Here is a 20,898-nt window from a genome sequence, read left to right as displayed (position 1 = left end):
TCACGCCCTACACAGACCACCAGCCACACGGGAACCACCCTCCCCAGGCAGGCCCCACCTGGATCTTCTCTTGGCGACGCTGCTGCTCCGCTATCTTCCTGGCCAGAGCCAGCTTCTTGGCCCGAAGCTCTCTGATGTCATCCTCGCCCCCGCTGCCTTCAGCCTCCGAATCTTCCTCAAAGTCTTCAATCACCACGTCCTCTTCCTTTGCCGGTGGTGCAGGCCAGGGGAGAGAGGAGACTGTGAGCCCACAGCACAGACCAGACCCACCCTTCCGTCCCGCCTGCGTCCCAATCCAGGCCTATCTGGACCATTCCACGCACAGGGCCCCAGGGCGTGTGCTTGCCCCCGCTCAGGCAGAGGCAGGTCGACGGAAGCTGTCATCCTTCTCCCCCGGCAACTGCTCCCCTTTGCGCTCCAGGGCCCTCCTCTTACACACTCACAGATCCACACCCTATCTACTTCCATGCCCTTCACAGCCCTTCCTTCTTTGCACACACTCAAAATGTCAAACTTTGGGCCCATTTTCATTTTGAAATTCACCAAAGGGGAAAACAACAGATAAAGTTAAACCACCCAATATAAGTCTCATTCATGCTAGCAATCGGATAGGAATCATTCTGGCCAACAGCTGGGAGTTAGCCATGGAAGCTCCCTTGTCCCAGGCAGCATCAGGGAGCAGATGCTGTAGTTCAGCAGACCTTGCCCTGGTTTCTTTTTAAGACCACAGCCTGGCGGTGCGGGGGCTGGGGGCCCCATGATAGGAATTCACATGCCATGACCTTGCTCAGCTGCCCTCTGGGGGCCTGCACAGACTGGGAGATGGCTGGCTAGCTTAAGGAGTCTCCTGCCAGGCTGGTGGAGCCTTCCCCAGGGATGGCACCTCCCTGCTTGCAGCCTCAGCTCTTAGAAGCCACTACTCCCCGGGTGGTCCCAGGCTCCATTTCTCACTCTCTCACTTTTGGCCTTGGTCAGTAGAGAACATGCAGCTGCCCAAGAGAGCTTCCTTTGAGGGACAGGGTTAGCACGGGTAATAGGGGTTGACTTAGTAGGAGAAGATTCCTGGGTCTGAATGATAACTGGGTGATCATAATGCCACTGATTATGACAGTAGCGGCTACCATTCACTGGGTGCTTATTACGAGGCCAGGTACCAGGCTAAGCATTTTTCATGCATTAACTCATGTAATACAATAGCCTGTACACAGATGCTATCATCATCCCTATTTGATAAATGAACAAACTGAGGTCTAGAGAGGTAAACCATTTGCTCAAGGTCACGAAGCTAGTAAGTGGCAGAGTAGGGATTCAAACCTTAGTGAGTCTGATTCCCAAGTCTGTGCTCCTGCCACAAAGACCAAGCAGCACAGGTGCGGTCCTGGGTCTAGATGGTAAGCCCAGACCCAGCCCTTTGCCAGGCCTCCCACGGACTCACAGGGATCCTGCTCCATACAGACTCTCTCCCCTCTTAACTGTCCATCTCAAGGCTATTCAGAAGGACTCTCTGCGGAAAGTGGTTTAGCAAGAGCGTGTGAGCCGGTGATGCCCTGTCTTAGGAGTAGAATCTAGGGGTGGGAAGACAGGTGTTCTGGGAGCATCCTTAAGGAAATGGATTCTGCTCTGCTCATGAAGAACGACGTCTGAAGAAACAGCTCCCCTCTCCTCTCCCAATCAGCTCAAGGGACTCCGTCTTGCAGTTATAGGAGACATGGATCTCGGGATGGCGCCGGAACTGCCACTATCCTAAGAGGTCTCCGGGGTCCGGGATGCTGTCCACGGTCAGCACTCATCTGACAACGCGCAGGCTCTCGTGTCACAGGGCCCACTTCCAGAGAGGCCCAGGCCGTGGGAAGGAGGAAGACTCTCTCTGCACATTTACTTCCTGCTCGTGGGGTTAACCTGGACCAGAGTGAGTGGAGTAGGGTCCCTGGCTGGTCTGTGGGGGACACTGCCCCTGCCTGCTCTGACCAGGGATACACGGGGTTATCATGGGGCTTGGACTGAGCCTGACTGAGGTCAAAAGAGGGTCAGCGAGGCTTGTCTGAGGTTGGCTCAGCTCTCATAGCAAACGAGGAAGTGCAGGGTTGTGAAATTACACAGACCAGGGTGAGCAGGGTTTCCCAGGGGCCACTAACATAACGGAACCCAGGAGGCTCGTGGGAAAAGGAAGAAGTGGGCAGCATGGCATGGGTCACAACCTTTGTCTGGTCAATAAGCCTAAGAAGGAGGGAGAGAGCGTGGCGCAGCCAAGATCTGGGACCCAGAGCTGGTCTGTTCCTTGTGAGAGCGGAGGAGCCCCTCCCTCTGGGCACCGCCTGCTTCCCTGGATTTGGCCCTGCAGGCTCCTTGGGCCAGGGGACATCTCTTGCAGCAACCCTGGAGAGCCAGCTTGCTCACCTTCTGCCGCCCGCCTCAGCCTTGAAGCGCGGGTGAGAGAGCTGATCAGGGCGCTGCCCCACCCACGCTTCCCTGCACGGTGCCCAGGGCTTGGGTGGCACTGCGCCGTCCTGCCTGAAGCCTGGACACCTCGATGGCTTTAGCAACCCCACTGTCTCCTCCCATATTGACAGCTCATTCTTTCCCGTTACTCCCTGCCCAGGTTTCATCTGGAGAGTCTGGAATCATGGGCTCAGCTTTACCCCTGGAACCACCTCTATCCTGTGTCATCAGGGGTGGGGTGGGGTTCTCCAGCTATTCTAATGAAGCCCGTCCAAGATTTTGCTGCTCTGAAGACTCTGAACCAAAGGTGGCCACTCTATCACTGCTTCAGATCACCAACGACAGCTTCCAGCTGACATCTGGCTTCCCTGGCCTGCTGCTGATTTCATCCCCACACTCCACCCTGCTCCACCAGGCGCTTGAGACCGCTGCAGGCCAAATGACTGTGTTGGCCTATGGGTGACCTGGCCTCTGGCTACCGCTGCTTGCGTCCCTTCCTTGAGTCCCATGTTCTTTCCCACCTAAGACCCCTCTGTCTATAATACCGTGGGGCAAAAAGAAGGAAAGAGTCCACCAGCAGGCAAAGCGAGCTCTGTGTGCACACACACCCAGACACCCACACCCAGACACACAGCAGGGCAGCTGGCAGCAACAGTGAGCACAGTAAACGCACACAGGCACCGGCACCGTCCACACTCACATTTACTCAGAACCCACAGACAGCGGGGAAGCTGGCAGCAGTGTTCCACTTACACTGACACACAAACCCACTGTGCACAGAACCACAGTAACGATCACCCCCAGAAAGATACATACATGTACGGCAAGGCAAATGTCAGCGGGGTTTGGCAGGGGTGGGCACTCAGGCTGGCATGAGCACGCACGCACACACGCACACACACACACACACAGTCTGGAGTGAAGCAAGGGCTACAGGAACAACCAAGGGCAAACAAACAAGAGGAGAATTCCTTAATCACATCAGGATGTGCAGGAGGGAGGGTGGGAGGGAGCAGCGGAGGGAGGGTAGGCCAGGGAGGGGGTGATTTTCCACACGGGGCCGGCAATGTCAGCTCTTCCTGTACGTGTGCTGGAGGCTGCAGTTCAGGCCTGTGCTGCACTGAGCTGCACACATCCATAAACTTGATCCTCGGCCTGAACCCTAACACCCCCCCCCAACTCCCTTTCCTAAGCCTCCAGAGCTGCACATTATTAAACTCTTTCTTTCCCTCCCTTCTCCTCCACTGCCACATTAAAAAGAAGCATCTGGAACTCGTAGCAGAGCGAGATGGGGGCACCGCGGCGGGACTGGCAGGAGGGGCACCAGCAGAGCGCACTCGTGAGAAGCTGGCTGGTCACACGCCACCATCGCCACCGCTCTGCGTGGTCGTAAATAACCAGGGGGAGGGGCCGAAGCCCGGGCAGAGCAGCGCTGGGGGGATGGCGGAGCCTTCCTTCGGCCACAGCGGGCTCTTCCCGCATTGTACCTCATCTTCCAGTTGTTTTCCCTCTTGGCTTCCCATTTCCTTTCCCATGGTGTCTGGGACGGGTGCCACTGACACATATTTTCCACCCTTGAATGCCAGCAGAGGCTCTTCTTGTCCACAAAGGGCTTCCAGAAAATACTTCAGCACTGTGACCCTTTTGCAGTCGGCTGCAATAACCTACAGGGCGAGAGGGAGAAGAAAAACAGCGTTTTCTGAAAGGGAAGATGAGAGACTTTCTGTTTGTTGGCTGCGGGGCACACGAGAAATGTGTCCACTGGGCAGGGAAGGCGGAGAGAGTGAGCGGGAGTGCGTGCGTGTGAGGTGAGGAGGGCCAAGACCCTCTGAAGGAAGACAGCACCGTCTCCCCCGAGGTCACCTCTGGGGGAGCAGAGAACCCCAGGACCCATGACAGGTGTCCTCTGGGGTTTCACCTTTCTTGTGATCAAGTCCTGATCTGAAAAAAGAATAAATTAAGTCTTCCAAGTTTGGTATCTCGCTGACAGAAGGAAGGGTGGCATGTAAAATATTGGCTGTCACGGAACATAGCTCTCTGGTACCCTCACTGCTGCTCTCCATTCTTCCCCCAGCTCCCCTCTTGCCAGACTCCCAAGAGGAGAACTTTCAGCCTGAGTGTGAAATGAATGATGAGGGCTTTCTTGGCTGTTTCATTTCACTCAGGTCATTTTGGGTTTCCCATGACAGGTTCCTGCCCCACCTAAGAGCTTCTTACACTGAAGAGACTGGGGTCCGGCAGGAAATTATTGTCAGGAGAAGGGAGACAGGCAAAGCAGGTGTGTGTGTGGGGGGGGGTTTCACCAAGCCCTGCTCCTCCAGGGGTTTAGGCCATCCTGCTCCCATGTGGCCACGTCAGCACATAAGCCAGTGCTGTCAGAGAAGCTGGGGCTGATTTAGCTGAAATGAAATTCAGTATCTTGAGCAATCATCAAATTTGTAAGTGGCTCAGAGAACGTTTCCATAGCCACCCTGTCTGGGGTCCTTCTCCTGCGAGACCTGTAAACCCACCTGCTTTGCACCTTCTCATGCCCCACTCTTTGTCCCTGGTCTCTGGGGTCCTCCCCTCCCTTCTGGGAGGGCGCTCACCAAGGGAGAAGGGGCCCATTTGATCTGGAGCTCACAAGTGGTGAAGGCCGTTCCCATAGGGGAACACTTCGGTGGCCAGACATGTCACAGGGTGGCAGCCCCTCCATCATCACTGACTCTAGCCCCTGTCCCCCCACCCCCAAACCCCATGCTTCCCATCCTGTCACGTGACAGGGACTTCCCTGGCTGTAGCACACAGTAAAGTAACTAACTTGGAGACTGTCTTTGATTGCGTGCTCTTTGTTTCACAGGTGCATCTGTTACCGCCCTCGCCTGGATGATAACTCCACTGGTGGCAGAGACTACATCTCATACTCCCCTGGCAGGGGCTGCTAAGGACAAGCAGGGCACCCGGGAGGTTTGCAGTAAGGGCTGACAGGCACAGGGAAGCTCGGCTGGGTACCAGAGGGGGCAGATGAGGCCGCTGCGACCCAAGTCCTCCAGGAGACGTGGGAGTGAGCTCCCCTCTGGCAGCCGGCTGGCCAGGGAATGTGCAGCACACAACTGTCAACCCTGCGCCCCATGACTCCGTCCTCTGCCACCTCTCCCAACCTCGGAGTGGACCACCCCCCTTGCCCCACCAATGGCCTTGATAACAACTGAGGCCTGAATCGCAGGCTAAGTACGTCGACCACCTGAGAGGCTAAGCCAAAAGGTGCTCAGCTACCCAGCACAGGCTTAGGAAAGGACAGCTGTCTTGAGCTTGGGGTGCCTGCCCAGCGCTGTGCTTAAAAGGAGGAAAGAAGCACTTGCTGGGCCAGGGCAGGTAACCATGGGTTCCATCGCGTGTATTCAAACATGTGATGAGGAAGGCTAGAAATACAGAAGCAGGGGCTAAAAGGCATTAAAGAACAGAGCTGAAATGAGTAATAGCCTGGCAGGCAGCACGCACAGTGGCCTCCCTGCATCCCCAGCCTCTCACTTGCAGAGGAAACTTCTGCATTTCCACAAGACTGCCAGTTTCCTCTCAGTGGTCTAATTTTAACCACCTTGTCGGTTACAGTGTGTGTCAGCCACCTGACCCCACTGTGACCTCTGACCTTATGCCCCAGTTACTGCTTGCACTATGGAGAATTATGTAATGGGTCCAGGACTTTCCTTTTCGGTGTGAGGCTGTTGTCACTGAACGGAGAGGAGGTGGGGGTTGAGGGGTGAGAGGAGGACACAGGAAAACCTCACAGTGGTCCCTGGCACCACCTGGATGGTGAGAGGTACGCTGGCACTCCTGCTGAGTGTGCTGCAGAAATCTGCCCAGGAGACGAGTGTGCCCATGGGTGTGTGTGCTGACAGGCGGGCAGAATTCCTGCTGTTAGGGCATGGGCTGCATGGCATGCTGAGTGGCTCAGGAAGAAAGTGTGATTTCTGGCCAAGGGGGAGAAAGGCCACATGTGTGGACGTGGGTCTCCTGGAGACGGGGATTTCCAGGGCACAGCAGGACCCAGGGATGCAGACATCCTGAACCTGCCTGCGGCACATCCTCAGAGGATCTGGGGGAGCTGTTATTCACGTGGACACCAAAACAAAAAGGAGTGCCACCTCCCTCCCCGGGCCCCTGCCCCCTATTTTAGTTTTCACTCTGGAAGGAAGGAACCTGATTTCCGGGGGATTTTGTCCGCTATGGCCATCAGTTCTTCCCTGAGGGCAAAGGGACTCCTGGATGATTCTCAAAAGGGCTTTGATCCAGCGGGGTCTCTGAGTGGGGTGTAGAAAAGAATTCTACATGTTTGGAGAGAAAAGTCACCCAGCCTCTTGGAAGAGTGTCCTTGCCTTTGCAATCCAACTAGCAAGGAGGATAGCCGACGTTGTATGGTCTCCTTAGGTTTCAAAGTGCACAGTGGAGTGAGGAATGGGGTTTGAGCTACTGAGGAGATGCGGGGACTGAGGGGCAGAAAGTCTAGGGCTTGTCCGGGGCACAGAGAAACCCTCGGTCTCCAGCCTGCTGGCCTGTCTGCTGAAGCATTCTGCTCTCAGGTGGGAGGAATCAGTCCAGCGGGTGGATTCCTCCTAGACAAAGCCTCCAGCACTTGAATTGGGGGAAAAAAACCCAGTTTGAATATGGTTAATAAGGGATATCATGAAGGAAGACGCCCTTTAAACCATTCACAGAGAGTTAACTCCAAGATGATCTCTTTCTGGCCAAGGAGGACTTCTTGGTAGGAGAGGGGTTAAAGCTAGGCTCCCGGCTCGGAGAGGAAGGAGTCCAGATGAAGTCTATGACATAATCCCCACAATAGCTCTGTTCATGAGTACATTTTTCCATTCTATATCAATGAAAAACAGAGAATGTAAGTGGTATGTACATTGTAGCTCTGGGCAAATTCTAGATTCTCTAGAGGAGAAGGATCTGGGCTGCAGAGGCCTCCTTCCTGGGCTGTTAACAGGTGGGGCTGGACAGGGGCTAGAGCTGAGGAAAAGGGCTGCTGGCCGGGAACACCCGGGTAACCTGAGACCCGGCACCTTCTCAGGGGCAGTCACGGTCCTTCTGGAGAGACTCACTGTGTAGGAGACCATTGGGAGCTGCAAAGTTGATGGTCCAGTCAGCTCTGAAAGAAGACTGGGGCTGTAGGTCAGGGACGGGCTGAAAGAAAGGCGCCCAGAGAAAGCCCCTCTCCCTCCCCCTGAAGACCATCTGAGGCAGTGTGCCCCATCGGCGGGAACTGAAACCTCTAGCTTCAGGGCTCCAGCTACCACCCAGATCAGGTCCACACGCAAAGAACCAAGCATAAAGGAAAACTGAAAGTGAGATGTGGCGAGGCGATGTGGGAGCCTGGCCTGTCACAGGCTCAGTTCCTTAGAGAGAGAGAAAGTGAGCATGCCCATGGTAAGCGGAGGCTGGCACCCAGAGGAAGGTTGGGTCCTGAGGAAAGCAGGAAGAAACCTCTAGGGCAGGAGAGAAGAGGGAAGGCAGTCTGGGGTATCTTAGGTGGGCCGGTGGATGAGAAAAGAATGTTGTTTTCTGAAAACTGGTGACTTTCCACAGCCACTCGGCAGAGGACCAGCCCAGCCTGGGCAGAAATGCCTAGGAAGGAACAGAAAAAGAGGTCCAAGCAGTCTTATGGAAGGTGGCGGAGGGAGAGAGAGAGAAAAGGAACTGAGCACCAGGTACCACAGACGGATGTTAAGTGGCAAGACTTCACACCAGCCATGGGGAAGGGAGAAGAGCTCTGACCCAGCCAGGGAACAGGAGGAGGGGTCAGAGAGATGAAGCAGGCCTCTGGATGCAAGCTCCAGGGAATGATGGACTCACTCCATCTTTATTGGGTCCCTATTCAAACAGGCCTCCTGGAAGGCACAAACGCTACAGTGACTGGTTAGATTTTGCAAAATTTCTTTTTCTGAACTTTTGGTTTGGGGAAGTCAGAATTTAAATTTGCACTATCAGCCAGTTTGATTATTTTCTGGTTTAAAAAGTCCTGCTTGCTACTGCTGCTCTGGTTACAGAGAAAAATCACATGGGTTCTTCCCCTACAAACTCCAGTTTACAGGTTGTTTTTCTTGTTTCTCTAAATGGTGCCAATTATTCTCATATTTGTTGAAACCTTCAATCAAACTTTATAGCTCGTTAATTTTATAGAACGTCCTTAGAGCAAATAAGATGCAGACAGAAAAGTGAAGTCTTGCTGAAATTATTAAGAAATCTTAAAATAGCCTACAAATCCATTACCAATCCTGGTACAATACAGGCTGCTTGGCTGGCTTCTGAGGTCCATTAGCAATGGGTTAATTATCATCTCTAATGAGCCCAGCCTACAGGATTGGCTACAAGAAAACTGAACTCAGACTAAAGTGTTTTCACAAACTGAGAACCTCTAGTTATACACGACTCGCCTTCACAGGAGACTGAAGGGTGGGTAGGACGATTCTGTAGTGGCCAAGGGTGGGTCAGCCTGAGAAGAGGTCTGCCAATGGAAGTTCAGACACAGGGAATCCTCTGGAGCTGGAGGACAGAGGAAACAGTTTATTCACATTCCTGGAGGAGGGGCTTCCAGGCAGGAGGGAAGCTGGCCACGAGGATGCACATTCACTCTGAAGACAGAGGCAGTAGCTTCTGATGGGGAGACAGACACTCCCAGCCTAGATGAATCAGGACGACTGGCACTGACTTGTTGAGAGGGTCACAGGCCAGAGGGGAGAGAAAGGAAGAACCTGGCAGGCACTGAATGACAAAGTGGACAAGGAAAAAAGGCATGGATCCTTGTGCCAGACACATCCTGACAAGCCCCAGGTATCCTGCCCAAGGGCATCCACTCTGCGGGTCACTTGTTCCCCGTCCCTGCAGCAGCAGGACTGCATTTCTTCTCAAGGCAGCTAAGCACAGCCTTGCCCTCAGTCACTTTTGATCCCAATGTCCAGACTCAGCCATCCCTAGTCCTAGTGCCAGTTGAGGGGTCAGTGGGTCACAAGATGAAATGCTAACATCATCGGCCAACCCCCCCGCCCCCGCAGTAGCTATACCATTCCACGTGTCTGGTCCCAACAGCTGTTTTCTTCTTAGTGGAGGCAATGTGGGCTGTTACCAATCAGCTGGCAATGCACAGATGCCTGTTCAGAGTGGATGGCAGCCTGCTAGCCCCACCCATACCTCCCCCCACCGTGTGTGTGTGCGCACGTGCGCACGCACTGGCCTTAAGTGTCCTGGGGGGTGGGAACTGGCAAATGGTTAGGTGGGAAGATTTGGTGGGGGTGGGGGAGAGGCTACTCCATTATTTTTATTGAAGATTCCAAAGGGTAGGGGTACGGAGAGGGAGATTATGGTCACACTGGGAGGAGAGTTGGGAGAACAGAGGAGATGTGGAGCATACACTGGTGGTGAGAAGGTAAGTACAGATGGAAAAACAGGTCCATTCTGGGAAGAGGCAAGCTGAGGCAATACAGGGGGTCGGTCAAGAGCCTGGGCTTCCTAGTCAGAGATGTAAGTTCAAGTGTTAACTGCCACTTCCTAGCTGTGTGTCCTTAGGCAAGTTACTTAATGTCTCTGAGCCTTGGCTCAAGTTTTTTAAAAGGGATAATGCATATCATATATTTAGCAAGGTGTCTGGGCTCAGAAAGTGCTAAGTAAATGAGTGGCTATTCTGTTTCTTCTTCTTCGCTGCCTCACTCTGCTCAGAGACAGGAGGGGTACTCTGCCTGACACCACTGAGATGTCTGGAAGCCAGGCTCAGAGGGAAGGAAGGAAGCATGGGGCAGGCACACAGCCTAGGGCTGAGGGGAAAGGCCCTGGAATGCTCACCTGGCTGTTGAAGCTGCTGAAATAGTTTATTTTGAGCTAAGGTGTTGGATCCAGGTTGCTGGACAAGCCAGCTTGTGGAGGGAAGCCCCGGCCTCTCTGCAGCTGCCCCCTTCCTATTCTCTACAAAGACTCCTGGACCTAACCATGGGCATGCGTGCATTCTGCAGGACTCCAGAGGGGCCCCTAGGGCATGGGCTGTAGGACAGGCACGGCACTAATGCCCACATCAGAAATAAGGTCCTGCGGTGAACATCACAACCATCTTGCCCATCTGGCCTCTTCACACTGGGGTGTGGGTGGCGACTCTGCCTTTGTTAATGGTATCCTCCTTAAATGAGACCAGCTGGATCCTTGCTCCAGGTCTTTCAATACAAGAGAAATGATGAGAAAATCCTCTTCATGCTCTCAGGTGGTATTTTCTACCCACCTGAATTTCCTAAGCTTGGACATTCTAAACAAAGGCAGAGAGGAGTCTTGGCTCTCCTGGGCAGAGGACAGCTGGCTCTTCTTGAACTGTTCCCTCATGGAAAGAAACTATTTTGTTCTGGAGCTCTAAGCTCCGGCTGCACGAGCAAGGTGTATTCTCAACAGTGAGGGCGTCGTAGACAGCAAGCTATAGGCAGCAGTAGCTCGGGCTGCGGTCCAATCTGCTTCCCCTGCAGAGGCTCTGAGAGCAGCCACCCGCACTGGCAGGGGCTGGGCGGATACTGGCACTGCCAACACAAGCCTTTCAGGTCTGGCTGGCTTCAGCTGCTCTGAAACCTGGAGCACAGGCACTGGGGCCCTCACTCACTAACCAGCAGGGGAGGCTACAAGCTCAGCCCCTGGGGAGGAAAGGCCTGAGTCTGTCTCAGTCTGCAAATATCCACATGCAGTCTGTTTCTACACTGCCGGTTAGTTCTGGGCCAGGAGCACTGTCTCTTGTGCTCTGGTCGCTCTGAGCCACTTTCTTATTTGCCTTCCAGACAGCCAGGATCAGGAGCCGCCCCTTAGGTTCGTGTGCAGACTCCTTCACCCGATCTGTTCCTAGTTTTATTTATCTTATGTGTGTGGAAGAATGCTGAGACCTGAAGCATTCAACACATCCAGTCAACATTCAATTCAACAAATATTTACTAGGTGTTTACTGTGTGCCTAGGGCCCGTTTTAGACCCTGAGGATTCAGCAGGAGGGGGGTGGGGCACATTCAGAGCAGGTGCATCAAAGACTCCCAAGAGAGAAATACGCCCTCCCCCCCACCCCCATTACCTACAGCACTCAGAAGGGCAGAGTTCTCATTCCTCTTCTCCTCCTTCAAGAGAGGAGCAAGAGGCAGCCCGGGGAGAAGAAAAGCTCTTTGTAGAGACTGGGCACACTGCTCCTTTATCACTTTTAGGCAGATAGGGCCTGAGGAAGTCAGGATGGAGAAGTCCCTTGGGCTCAGCCTTAGTACCAGATGGAATCCCAATGTCTCTCAACGCTCTCCATGATCTGTGCAAACCCTCCCCACTGTACATCACCACGGCCCTTCTTGCTGTTATTCCCTAGTCCCCAACTCCAGGCCCAGGCAACCTTGCTCAATATTCCCCTGTGTGCCATTTGCCTCCCTGGCACCTCTGAGACTTTATAGATTATTCCCCGAACCTACCCAACCTACAAGGCCTTTACCTTTATGCAATCAATTCATTCCCTCACCTTCCTTTAACTTTGATAAAAAGTCTTTCTTTTCTTTTTTTTTAATTAATTAATTTATTGGCTGTGTTGGGTCTTCCTTGCTGCGTGCGGGCTTTCACTAGTTGCGGCGAGTGGGAGCTACTCTTTGTTGCGGTGCGCAGGCTTCTCACTGCAGTGGTTTCTCTTGTTGCGGAGCACGGGCTCTAGGCACACAGGCTTCAGTAGCTGTGGCACACGGGCTCAGTAGTTGTGGCTCGTGGGCTCTAGAGCGCAGGCTCAGTAGTTGTGGTGCATGGGCTTAGTTGCTCCGCGGGATATGGGATCTTCCTGCACCAGGGCTCGAAGCCGTGTCCCCTGCATTGGCAGGCGGATTCTTAACCACTGCGCCACCAGGGAAGCCCAAAAAAGTCTTTCTTTTCAAGAAGTCACTGTCCAGCTCACCAGCCCACTGTCCACCAATTTTTCCTAAGGACCTGCTATGTGACATGCTAGACATTTCGGGCACACAAGAGAGAATAAGACAGATGCAGTCCTTGACACTTCACAGAACTTTCAGGCCATGGAGGGATTCCACAGTAACCTGGCACTAACCTCTTCCGAATCCCCAGTTGCCCCTCCAGCGCCTACGGGCTAGGCCCACACGTCCTCCTCTTTTCCGACTTCACTAGCAGCCCTCAACACCTGTATCACTCAGATGCCAGAAAGTGAGCTACCAGTCACTCAGAGCCACCCTAGAACCTCTGCTACAACATCTCCCAGTGATCCAACCCTTTCTTGAGTATGTCAGGTGGGAAGGATTCAGGACCCTGGGGAAGCTTTTAAAACCATCATCCCTTCATGTTTAAGACACATATAAGTAATTTTTATTATTACATACTTAACAGATTTTTTTCCCTATTAAGTTCCAGTCCTGACCATGCTGTATGAGCGGTCTGTTACTGTCTTGAGTCTACAAGGGGATCATTTCCTAATAGGGAACCCATTCCACTTCTGGACTTTTCTCATCAGTGGAAATGTCTATCCCTTTAAAGCCCGAATCTGCCTCTAGTGCTTCTAATCCTGTTCTCTGGGCCACAAACAACTCTAGCTCTGCTTCTACCTGCGTGGCCTCCAATTTGTTGAAGTCGGCTATGTTATACCTTCTCTAGGCTAAACAGTGCCACTTCCTTCCACTGTTCCTCGCTTCAAGTGTCTCCTTCACATCCTGCTTATTCTTTCACGAAGACTTTCACTGAGACGAATGTCTCCTGGAGGGAGCCCACGTGTGACTTAGCAGCAGAGAACAGAGCAAACAGCTCCTCCTCGTTCTGCTCTGGACACCCCTGTGAACAGGCCAAAAAGCATACATTTTGTTGTTTACCACTTTGCCCTAATGACACATTGTGAGCTTTTTTTTTTTGCGGTACGCAGGCCTCTCCTTGTTGTGGCCTCTCCCGCTGCGGAGCACAGGCTCCGGACGCGCAGGCTCAGCGGCCATGGCTCACAGGCCCAGCCGCTCCGCGGCATGTGGGATCTTCCCAGACCAGGGCATGAACCTGTGTGCCCTGCATCGGCAGGCGGACTCTCAACCACTGCACCACCAGGGAAGCCCAACACAATGTGAGCTTTTAATCAACAAATCCCCAAAGTGTTTTCACGTATGTGGCTAAATAATATCTTCCCCAACTGCGAGCAAGCCCTCCAGTAACTATTTCCTTTTATAACATTCCTTCACTGAGGTCTCTCCATGCTATAAAAAAACCCCCTATTATTTAGTATTGTGCTGCATGCTACTTGCTGTGTGCAGCTGACTTTCTGGATAAAGTAGGATTTTACATTTATTCATATTTGAGTTCATGTAATTATTTACTTCTTTCATTGTAGCCTATCAAGTTCTCTTTGGATCCTCAATTTGTCATCTGAGAATGTATTCCTTCTTAAGTTCATGACATCCATAAATCTGATCTGTTTATGCTTCGCAATATCCTTCTCCTATTAAGCTGTCCTGTTTTCTCTCCTGAGTAAGACTCTTGAGGACAGGCACTGTAATTTGTACGTGTGTGTGTGTGTATTTAAAGAAAAGTCTATCTGCAGCATCTAATACACACTATGGGTAGTTGGACAACGTGGATGACTGATCATGGGAGGCTGACGGCAGCTTTGGGACCTTAGGACAATTCCAGAGGACATCATGATCGTGGAGGGGGTGCCAGCCACACTGTATACTATGAATCACGTTCCTTGTGTTGTGCAATGCGAACACCCTGGACAGGCTACTCAGAGATGCTTCTTTCTGCTTCAAGTGATGCTCCCCACGGAGATTTAGGCTCCATAAGGAATGGTGCTCTCTTTTGACAGGCTGCCTACAGAGTTTCTAGTTTGAAATAAGATACCACAAGAAGCCAAGCTCTGGGCATGTTCTGCCTTGTCTTAACTGCAGGCTGCTGCCCCAGGGCAAGGTACAACACACCTCAGCAAGAGGTGAGACTTATCTTCTTCAAAGCACTGATGTCACACTCTGAGAAAAAATTATACCTGTATCTCGAGAATCCCCACAGCATATTAAAAATATGGTGAGAGAAATTCTGAGATTAGGGCTGAGGTGTGAGGCCACTTTAAGTTGTATTTTCAGGTCCTACATCTAGAGTCCTGAGTCTCAAGTGGCCCATGCCTCATGGCTGGAGACAAGACAAGCTTTGCTAACTAAAGCTCGCTAAAGTCTATTTATAGTTTGATAAGGTATAAGTAAGCAAAATGCCTGGCATATAGAAGAACTTCAATAAATATTAGTTCCCCTTTCTTCACCTATGAGCACTAAAAAGCATTTAAAAAACCACCTGCATCTGAATCACACAGCGAGCTTGTTAAACATGCAGATTCCTGGACACCACTTTGGACTAAGTAAATTAGTTTTTCTGGAGACAGGGCCCCAGAATGTGTACTTTCAATAAGTGTTCCAGGTACTTATGAACATTGAAGTTGTAGAATCACTGCTTTAAAGGCTAGAAGACTAAGTGAAGGTGGTCACAAGTTTAGTCCACTCTTCAAGTGCAACTCTCGCTAAGGTACAAAAAAACACGCTACAGTTTTCATGGCAATTTTGGAATCTAGGAATCCTCAGCGCCTTACAAAGCGGTTACTATTACATTCAGATAATGACAAGAGATGGAAAAATAAGTTAAATGAGATTTGAAGCCAGATGCAAGGCCTTCGTAGGCCTGTGTTCTTGCCACCTCACCAGAGCCGCTTCCTGCGAGAGCACCACTGGGGCTTCTAAGGCACAACAACAAAACCCGGAACGTGCTCCTCCACCCTTCTCGGCCATGGCTAACACTAAGCGGATGGCTGCCGGTGCCAGGCACTGTGCCAAAAGCTGACACGCACCACCTCATCTGATCCACACAACAGCCCCACGAGGCAGGTGCTGTCAATACCTCGATTTTACAGATGAGGAAATCAAGGCACGGAGAAGTTAAGTAACTCACTCAACTTCAGGCCGCTGGTAAGTGGAGGGGCTGGAACGTGCCTCTGCTCCCAAACAGCGTTCCAGCTGCCCACAGCTCTCGATGGGTCCAGAGCATCTGCTTGTGCTTCGGGCAGAGACTCTCACCATCTCCACAAGGGAAAAGAGCTGATCATAAATTCAAAGGGGGCAGCCTCTTGCTGCTGCACTTCTCTTGGGCAGCTGACCTGCCACAGGTCTAGGGAAAGCAGGGTCTAGAGGAACGTTCACTTCATGCTCTCCTGCGTGATCTTCGGCGAGTTACCGAACCCTGTTTGCAAAATGCAGGTGATTCTCGAGATCTCTTTCCCATTTGTAAAGGTTTCTATGACTCTGGGCAGTCATCTTGGAAAGGAGAGGAAAGACGGTTCTGCCTCTGACCTTGAGGCTGGAGCTCAGTTCTGTCACAGGGGACAGTGCCAAGAGCTGGGCTTGGCCCTTTTGGAAGGAAGGGCTGAAGGTTCAGAATCTGTACTAACAGTGAGAGCCTGCAGATAATTCATGACGGAAAAAGGTGGTATAGGTTCTTCTCATACGATAAGCCACTCAGGAAGACTTGGAGGGTTTGATGGAATCCTTAGCACAGAGCTCCCCTCTGGCCACAGAGCAGAGGAAGAGACAGCGGACCAGTTTATAAAGCTCCAGAGCGGAAAATTTCTGTTGGTGTCCAAACTAAGTTTTTGGCTTTCTGTGAGATTTGGAAAGACTTATACTGATGTTTTAATCACCTGTTTAGTGTTCTGAAGACTCTTGTCAGCAGCCTCACTGAGCCTGCTCCAGCAGGCAGTGGGAACCGCTGGCTCAGGCACTGTGCTCTTACTGTGGGCCGTTTCTTTCCCATGGCCGTCTCTGACACCCTGCAGCTCCCTCCAGGCCACTTGGAGGGTACAAGCCAAACCAGTGTGCCCCGTAAGAGGCTGAGGACAAGGTTTCTGGATCACTTCTCACCAGATTCGAAGCCAGGAGGGGCCCCTTAAGAAAAGCCAAGGTGCAAAGAGGTAAGGAGTGGTCTCTGGAGATCAGTCGGCCAGCAAGGCCTCTGGGATGGCACAAAAGAGACAGGCTGGCCTTCTAGGAGAACGAGACCGTCCAGACGTTCTAAAGCCCTTGGGGACGGATCATGAAAGAAGTTCTCACAGTGAAAAAGAAAACTGAACAAACTCAGGGCAGGGCACGTTCTAGAAACAAAAACTCATGAGCATGCAAGAAACCCGTTAAGGAGGTTCAGGGCAGTGGCATGCAGAACAAGTCAGCACTTTACTTCTTCTGCAGTTTTCATGGGTCACAACTTCGTGGTGGCTGAAATATCCCATTTTTCTGGGAAAGCTGTGGTGAAGATGAAGTGGTGGCTGATGGTTGCTAGGCATTATGCTATTTCATCTGATTATCACAGTAATCCTGGGAGATAGAAAGAGGAAGAAGAAACTGGAGCTTGGAAGAAACAAACATCCAGTCAGTGGTAAAATGGGGATTTGAACCCACATGTGTCTTACTCCAAAGTCTGTGCTCAGTCCATTATACTTTGTAGCCTCTCTGGAAGTAATGGTACTTTTGGAGAAAGGGACCTACTTCAAGTCCTTTTTACTAAAGGGTATATCCACCCCCCCACCCCCCGACCAGCTCAGCACTGCCCCAAGGGCCGGCCCCCAGGACAAAAGAAACAGTTCTGATGAATTCACATTTAGATGAACACGAACCAAATGGGGGCTTGGCTAAGCTACGGGCAGGAACAGAGATACCGAAATCAAAAGCTTCTCAGGGTACCTGGCCCAAAAGGAGTTCTATCATCCAGTTCATTTCATTTCCCTGGACACAGCATGGATAAGACCTCACCTGGTCAGCTGATGAGCTGAACGAATATGGGAAACTCGTCACTATTGGATGCCAAGCTAAAACCTACGCATGGGTGTCCCCAGAAAGTCCTCTGCACTACACAGTCTTGGAGTCTGGATGGACTGTAAAGAGAAAAGTCCATCAGAGAGCGTGGGGACAAGACAAAGGGAGTCAAAGCTCCCTCCTTCCACCTGGCACCCAAAGGATCCACAAATCCATCAATCGGAGAAACTTTTACTGTGAGAGCAACAGGGTGCGTTGTTCATTTGGCAATCCTTGATCCTGGAGCAATATATGAAGGCAGGGAAGAGAAAGAACAATAGTTTCCTTCTCAGTAGAAAGACCAGGATGAGGGAGGCGATGCTGGTTTCTGACTGAGCTCTCAGGGAGTACTTCCCTGCCACAGAATTTTCTCTTTCCTTCTCTTCTGTTCTTTCTGGGGGAAGCTTCGTCAACTGCCTTCTCTCTCCAGCTGAGAGTTAACTTCCCTTTGTCTGGCCAGACTACTCCACAAATGCCACCGTTCCTTGCCCTGTTATGCCCAAGTTCAAGCAGAGAAGCCGCCAACATGGCTTCTAATGGAGGAAGGGAGGGGCTCCCTCAAGGGAACTCGGCTTACTGAGGGAAAAGAGACTCGCACAGCAGCAAACGGCACACACTGCCCTTCCTCAGTGGCCTCGGAGGAATCTCCTTACAGAGGCTGCAGGTGGAGAGGGAAGAGGGAGAAGGAAGGGAAAGAGAGGGAGACCATGACCAGAGAGGTCGTAAGTCCCACAGGAATGACGGCGAGGACGAGGACAAGGCCGCCTGTCACGAGGACAAAATTAACCACACCCATCTGATGATGACAGAGGGAAGGCCAGTGCTGGGATAATGACTGGAGGAAGAAGCTCACAGACCACTGCGTACATGGGGAAATGTAGGAGAAAAGTGTTCCAAAGCTGATGACAAGGCAGACAGGAAACTTACATGTCCTTGCTGACAGGAAAGAGAGAGTGAAATGCTGGGTCTTCTCTCATCTGCAGGATTTCTAATAGGCGTCTGAAGTTCACCCTCTTCCCAAGGATGTGCTGACAGCTGGGAATACTGCCCTTCAGGTCAGGCAGAGCAGGGATCTAGACCTCTCCAAGAGTTCACAAAGAGGTTCAGTAAGGATTCAAACCACGATCCAAAACACAAGTGGGACTGCCATTTCCTGCTGGGTTTCCATGCTGTAAAACAGCTGGGGAGAAGTGCCAGCTACAACGTGCACTGCCTCCTGTGGAAAACGGAGTGCAATGGACCCGGCTCCAGTTCTGACTTGTGAATCGAAGTGAGAACTGGTGGCTAGCTGCTAGAGGATTACAGTGTTAAAGAGACATCCCACCACCCAACCTGCCAGCCTTTCCGCTCACTGTCCGTGGACGGCTAGGGAGCTAATGACCAAGCTGTCTTGGGCCTTCGTAGGAAGGCAGCCTTGGACTCTGGCAGCTCCTCGGGACCCCAGTTCACTGTCCTGTGTTCTTAAACAGCTTTGATGGAACAAGCCATCTGTGGGAGTTATTTAGTTTGGAACTGGAAGAGGGTTAGGATGTGGAAAAAATAAACTGAGCAGCCAAAGGATGGGGCCAGAGAGACAAGAGAAGGCAGGTGGCATGTTCATGGGACTATGTGCCAGGGCGAAGAGGAGGGTGGGACTGCAGAAAGGAATGGTGCCGAAAGGAGGCCAGCATGGGAAGTGCTGGAACACCCAGGACAGTGTGATTTTATTTCCAAAGTGGTGTTCTGCTGTTCTCCTTCAAGGGCTCACAAACCCTCACTTGTGGGTGTCCATTACAAGAGAATCCTAGGATAGTATAACTGTAAGCACACCTGATTTGCCATCTGAAAAACTACCTGAATTCTGCCTAATTTCTTGCTGGGCCTGTATCCTAGCCTAAAAGGCAAATCTAACAGTTTTTTGACATCCAAAGCCACAAGATAATGGCAAGAGCTGAGAGTGGAGAAGGGAGATGGTGGAGGATCTGAGGGAATCCTTATGAATTACAGAAAACAGCAACAGAAACTGCAGGGTGATCTGGGAAGATATATAGGAATCTGGTGCAGAACTGGACTGAACCTGGTCATTTCTTTGGAGTCATCTTTTTTTTTTTTTTTTTTTGCGGTACGCGGGCCTCTCACCGCCGTGGCCTCTCCCGCTGCGGAGCACAGGCTCCGGACGCACACGCTCAGCGGTCATGGCTCACGGGCCCAGCCGCTGCACGGCATGTGGGATCTTCCCGGACCGGGGCACGAACCCATGTCCCCTGCATGGGCAGGCGGACTCCCAACCACTGCGCCACCAGGGAAGCCCATCTTTGGAGCCATCTTAACCGCCCCCTCCAATCACTATAAAGAACATATACACATTGAGAGAGACTTTTATTTTTAAAATATAGATATTTTCACTTATGTTATCTCATTTAATCCTTACCGAAATCTTAGGAAGGGACTATTCTCATCCCCATTTCACAGAGAGTAAATTCAAGCCCAGACGGAATAAATAACTTATATGGAGTTTTCTTATGATCAGAACGGAGCAGAATGAAGACTATGATTCGCAACTAGATTTTTAACCAGATTTTTCTGCAGGTCACTCTGGCAAAATGGCATTAACATTGATGGTATCTCATCTGATCCATTCCTGATCGCCAAGCCTATGTAGCATATCCTCACAGGATTTGAAAAAGAGATCAGAAAGCTGCTGCTAGAGTCTATCTCTGATTCTTCACTAAATCTTTCCAAGTCATTAGTCTAAGAACAGGCTTAGAGACAGTAAGCCAGCAACTCTGAATGCTGTTTACTTAACTTCTGAAGCACACACACAGAAAGACATACAAACAATTATAAACTACTTAGTATAGTTTCAGTGCTTCGTACTGATAAGACAGAGAGACAAAATTTCTGTACCAGCCTGTACTAGGGAAGCCTACACACAGCCTAAACGTTTTTTATATTGACAACACAGAGCTAAAACTGAATCCTGTCACTGAATTCTGTTACTTAGCCTAAAGTCATTCTTGCTGCTGACAAAGCAGAAAAGAAGTTCAATGACAGCATCTCTTCTTTCTAGAAGGCAATGAAGATATGGTAGCACCTGGGCTTCAAGTACCAGGACAAACTGAAGCTGTTCAGTAACACGTAGTTTAAACACGAGGCACATGGTAAAAACCAACCAACCAACCAGAGAGTACATATGGCTGAATTTTAAAAACAATCTTCCCACCTCTGGTTTCTAAAGCCTCTGTTTCCCAGCCTTGTTGCCAGTTTCTGGTGTGGCCTGCAGAGATATTTATGCATATACTGCCATATATGATTAACTATGGACCTATACCTTTGAATACTTATTTATTTATTTATTTGGTTGCACCAGGTCTTAGTTGCAGCAGGTGGGCTCCTTAGTTGCAGCTCGCTGGCTCCTTAGTTGTGGCATGCGAACTCTTAGTTGTGGCATGCACGTGTGATCCAGTTCCCTGACCAGGGATCGAACCCGGGCCCCCTGCATTGGGAGTGCAGAGTCTTATCCACTCCGCCACCAGGGAAGTCCCAGACCTATACCTTTTATATACATTTATATAAATGGTGATACATGCTGCCACTAACAGCATATCTTAGAGATCATCAACATCATTTGGGAAGCACACTTCATACCAAAT

At 51.2% G+C, this 20,898-nt stretch overlaps 1 protein-coding gene across 2 annotated transcripts in view; it reads right to left on the bottom strand.

Moving 5' to 3' along the window:
- SMG6 (SMG6 nonsense mediated mRNA decay factor) overlaps window positions 1–20,898 on the bottom strand; it is a 232,781-nt gene that overhangs the window by 18,057 nt on the left and 193,826 nt on the right. For both annotated transcript variants that reach the window (XM_060082915.1, XM_060082916.1), the window contains exons 14-15: window positions 3,927–4,103; window positions 59–205 (exon numbers count right to left, since the gene is read on the bottom strand). In XM_060082915.1, coding sequence (XP_059938898.1) covers window positions 59–205; window positions 3,927–4,103 — 324 coding nt within the window. The remainder of the gene's footprint in view (window positions 1–58; window positions 206–3,926; window positions 4,104–20,898) is intronic.

This window comes from Mesoplodon densirostris, chromosome 18 (genome assembly GCF_025265405.1).
Source record: "Mesoplodon densirostris isolate mMesDen1 chromosome 18, mMesDen1 primary haplotype, whole genome shotgun sequence".
NCBI lineage: Eukaryota > Metazoa > Chordata > Mammalia > Artiodactyla > Ziphiidae > Mesoplodon > Mesoplodon densirostris.
The sequence above is the reverse complement of the archived record's forward strand: the minus strand, read 5'-3'. Positions and strand labels throughout refer to the sequence as shown.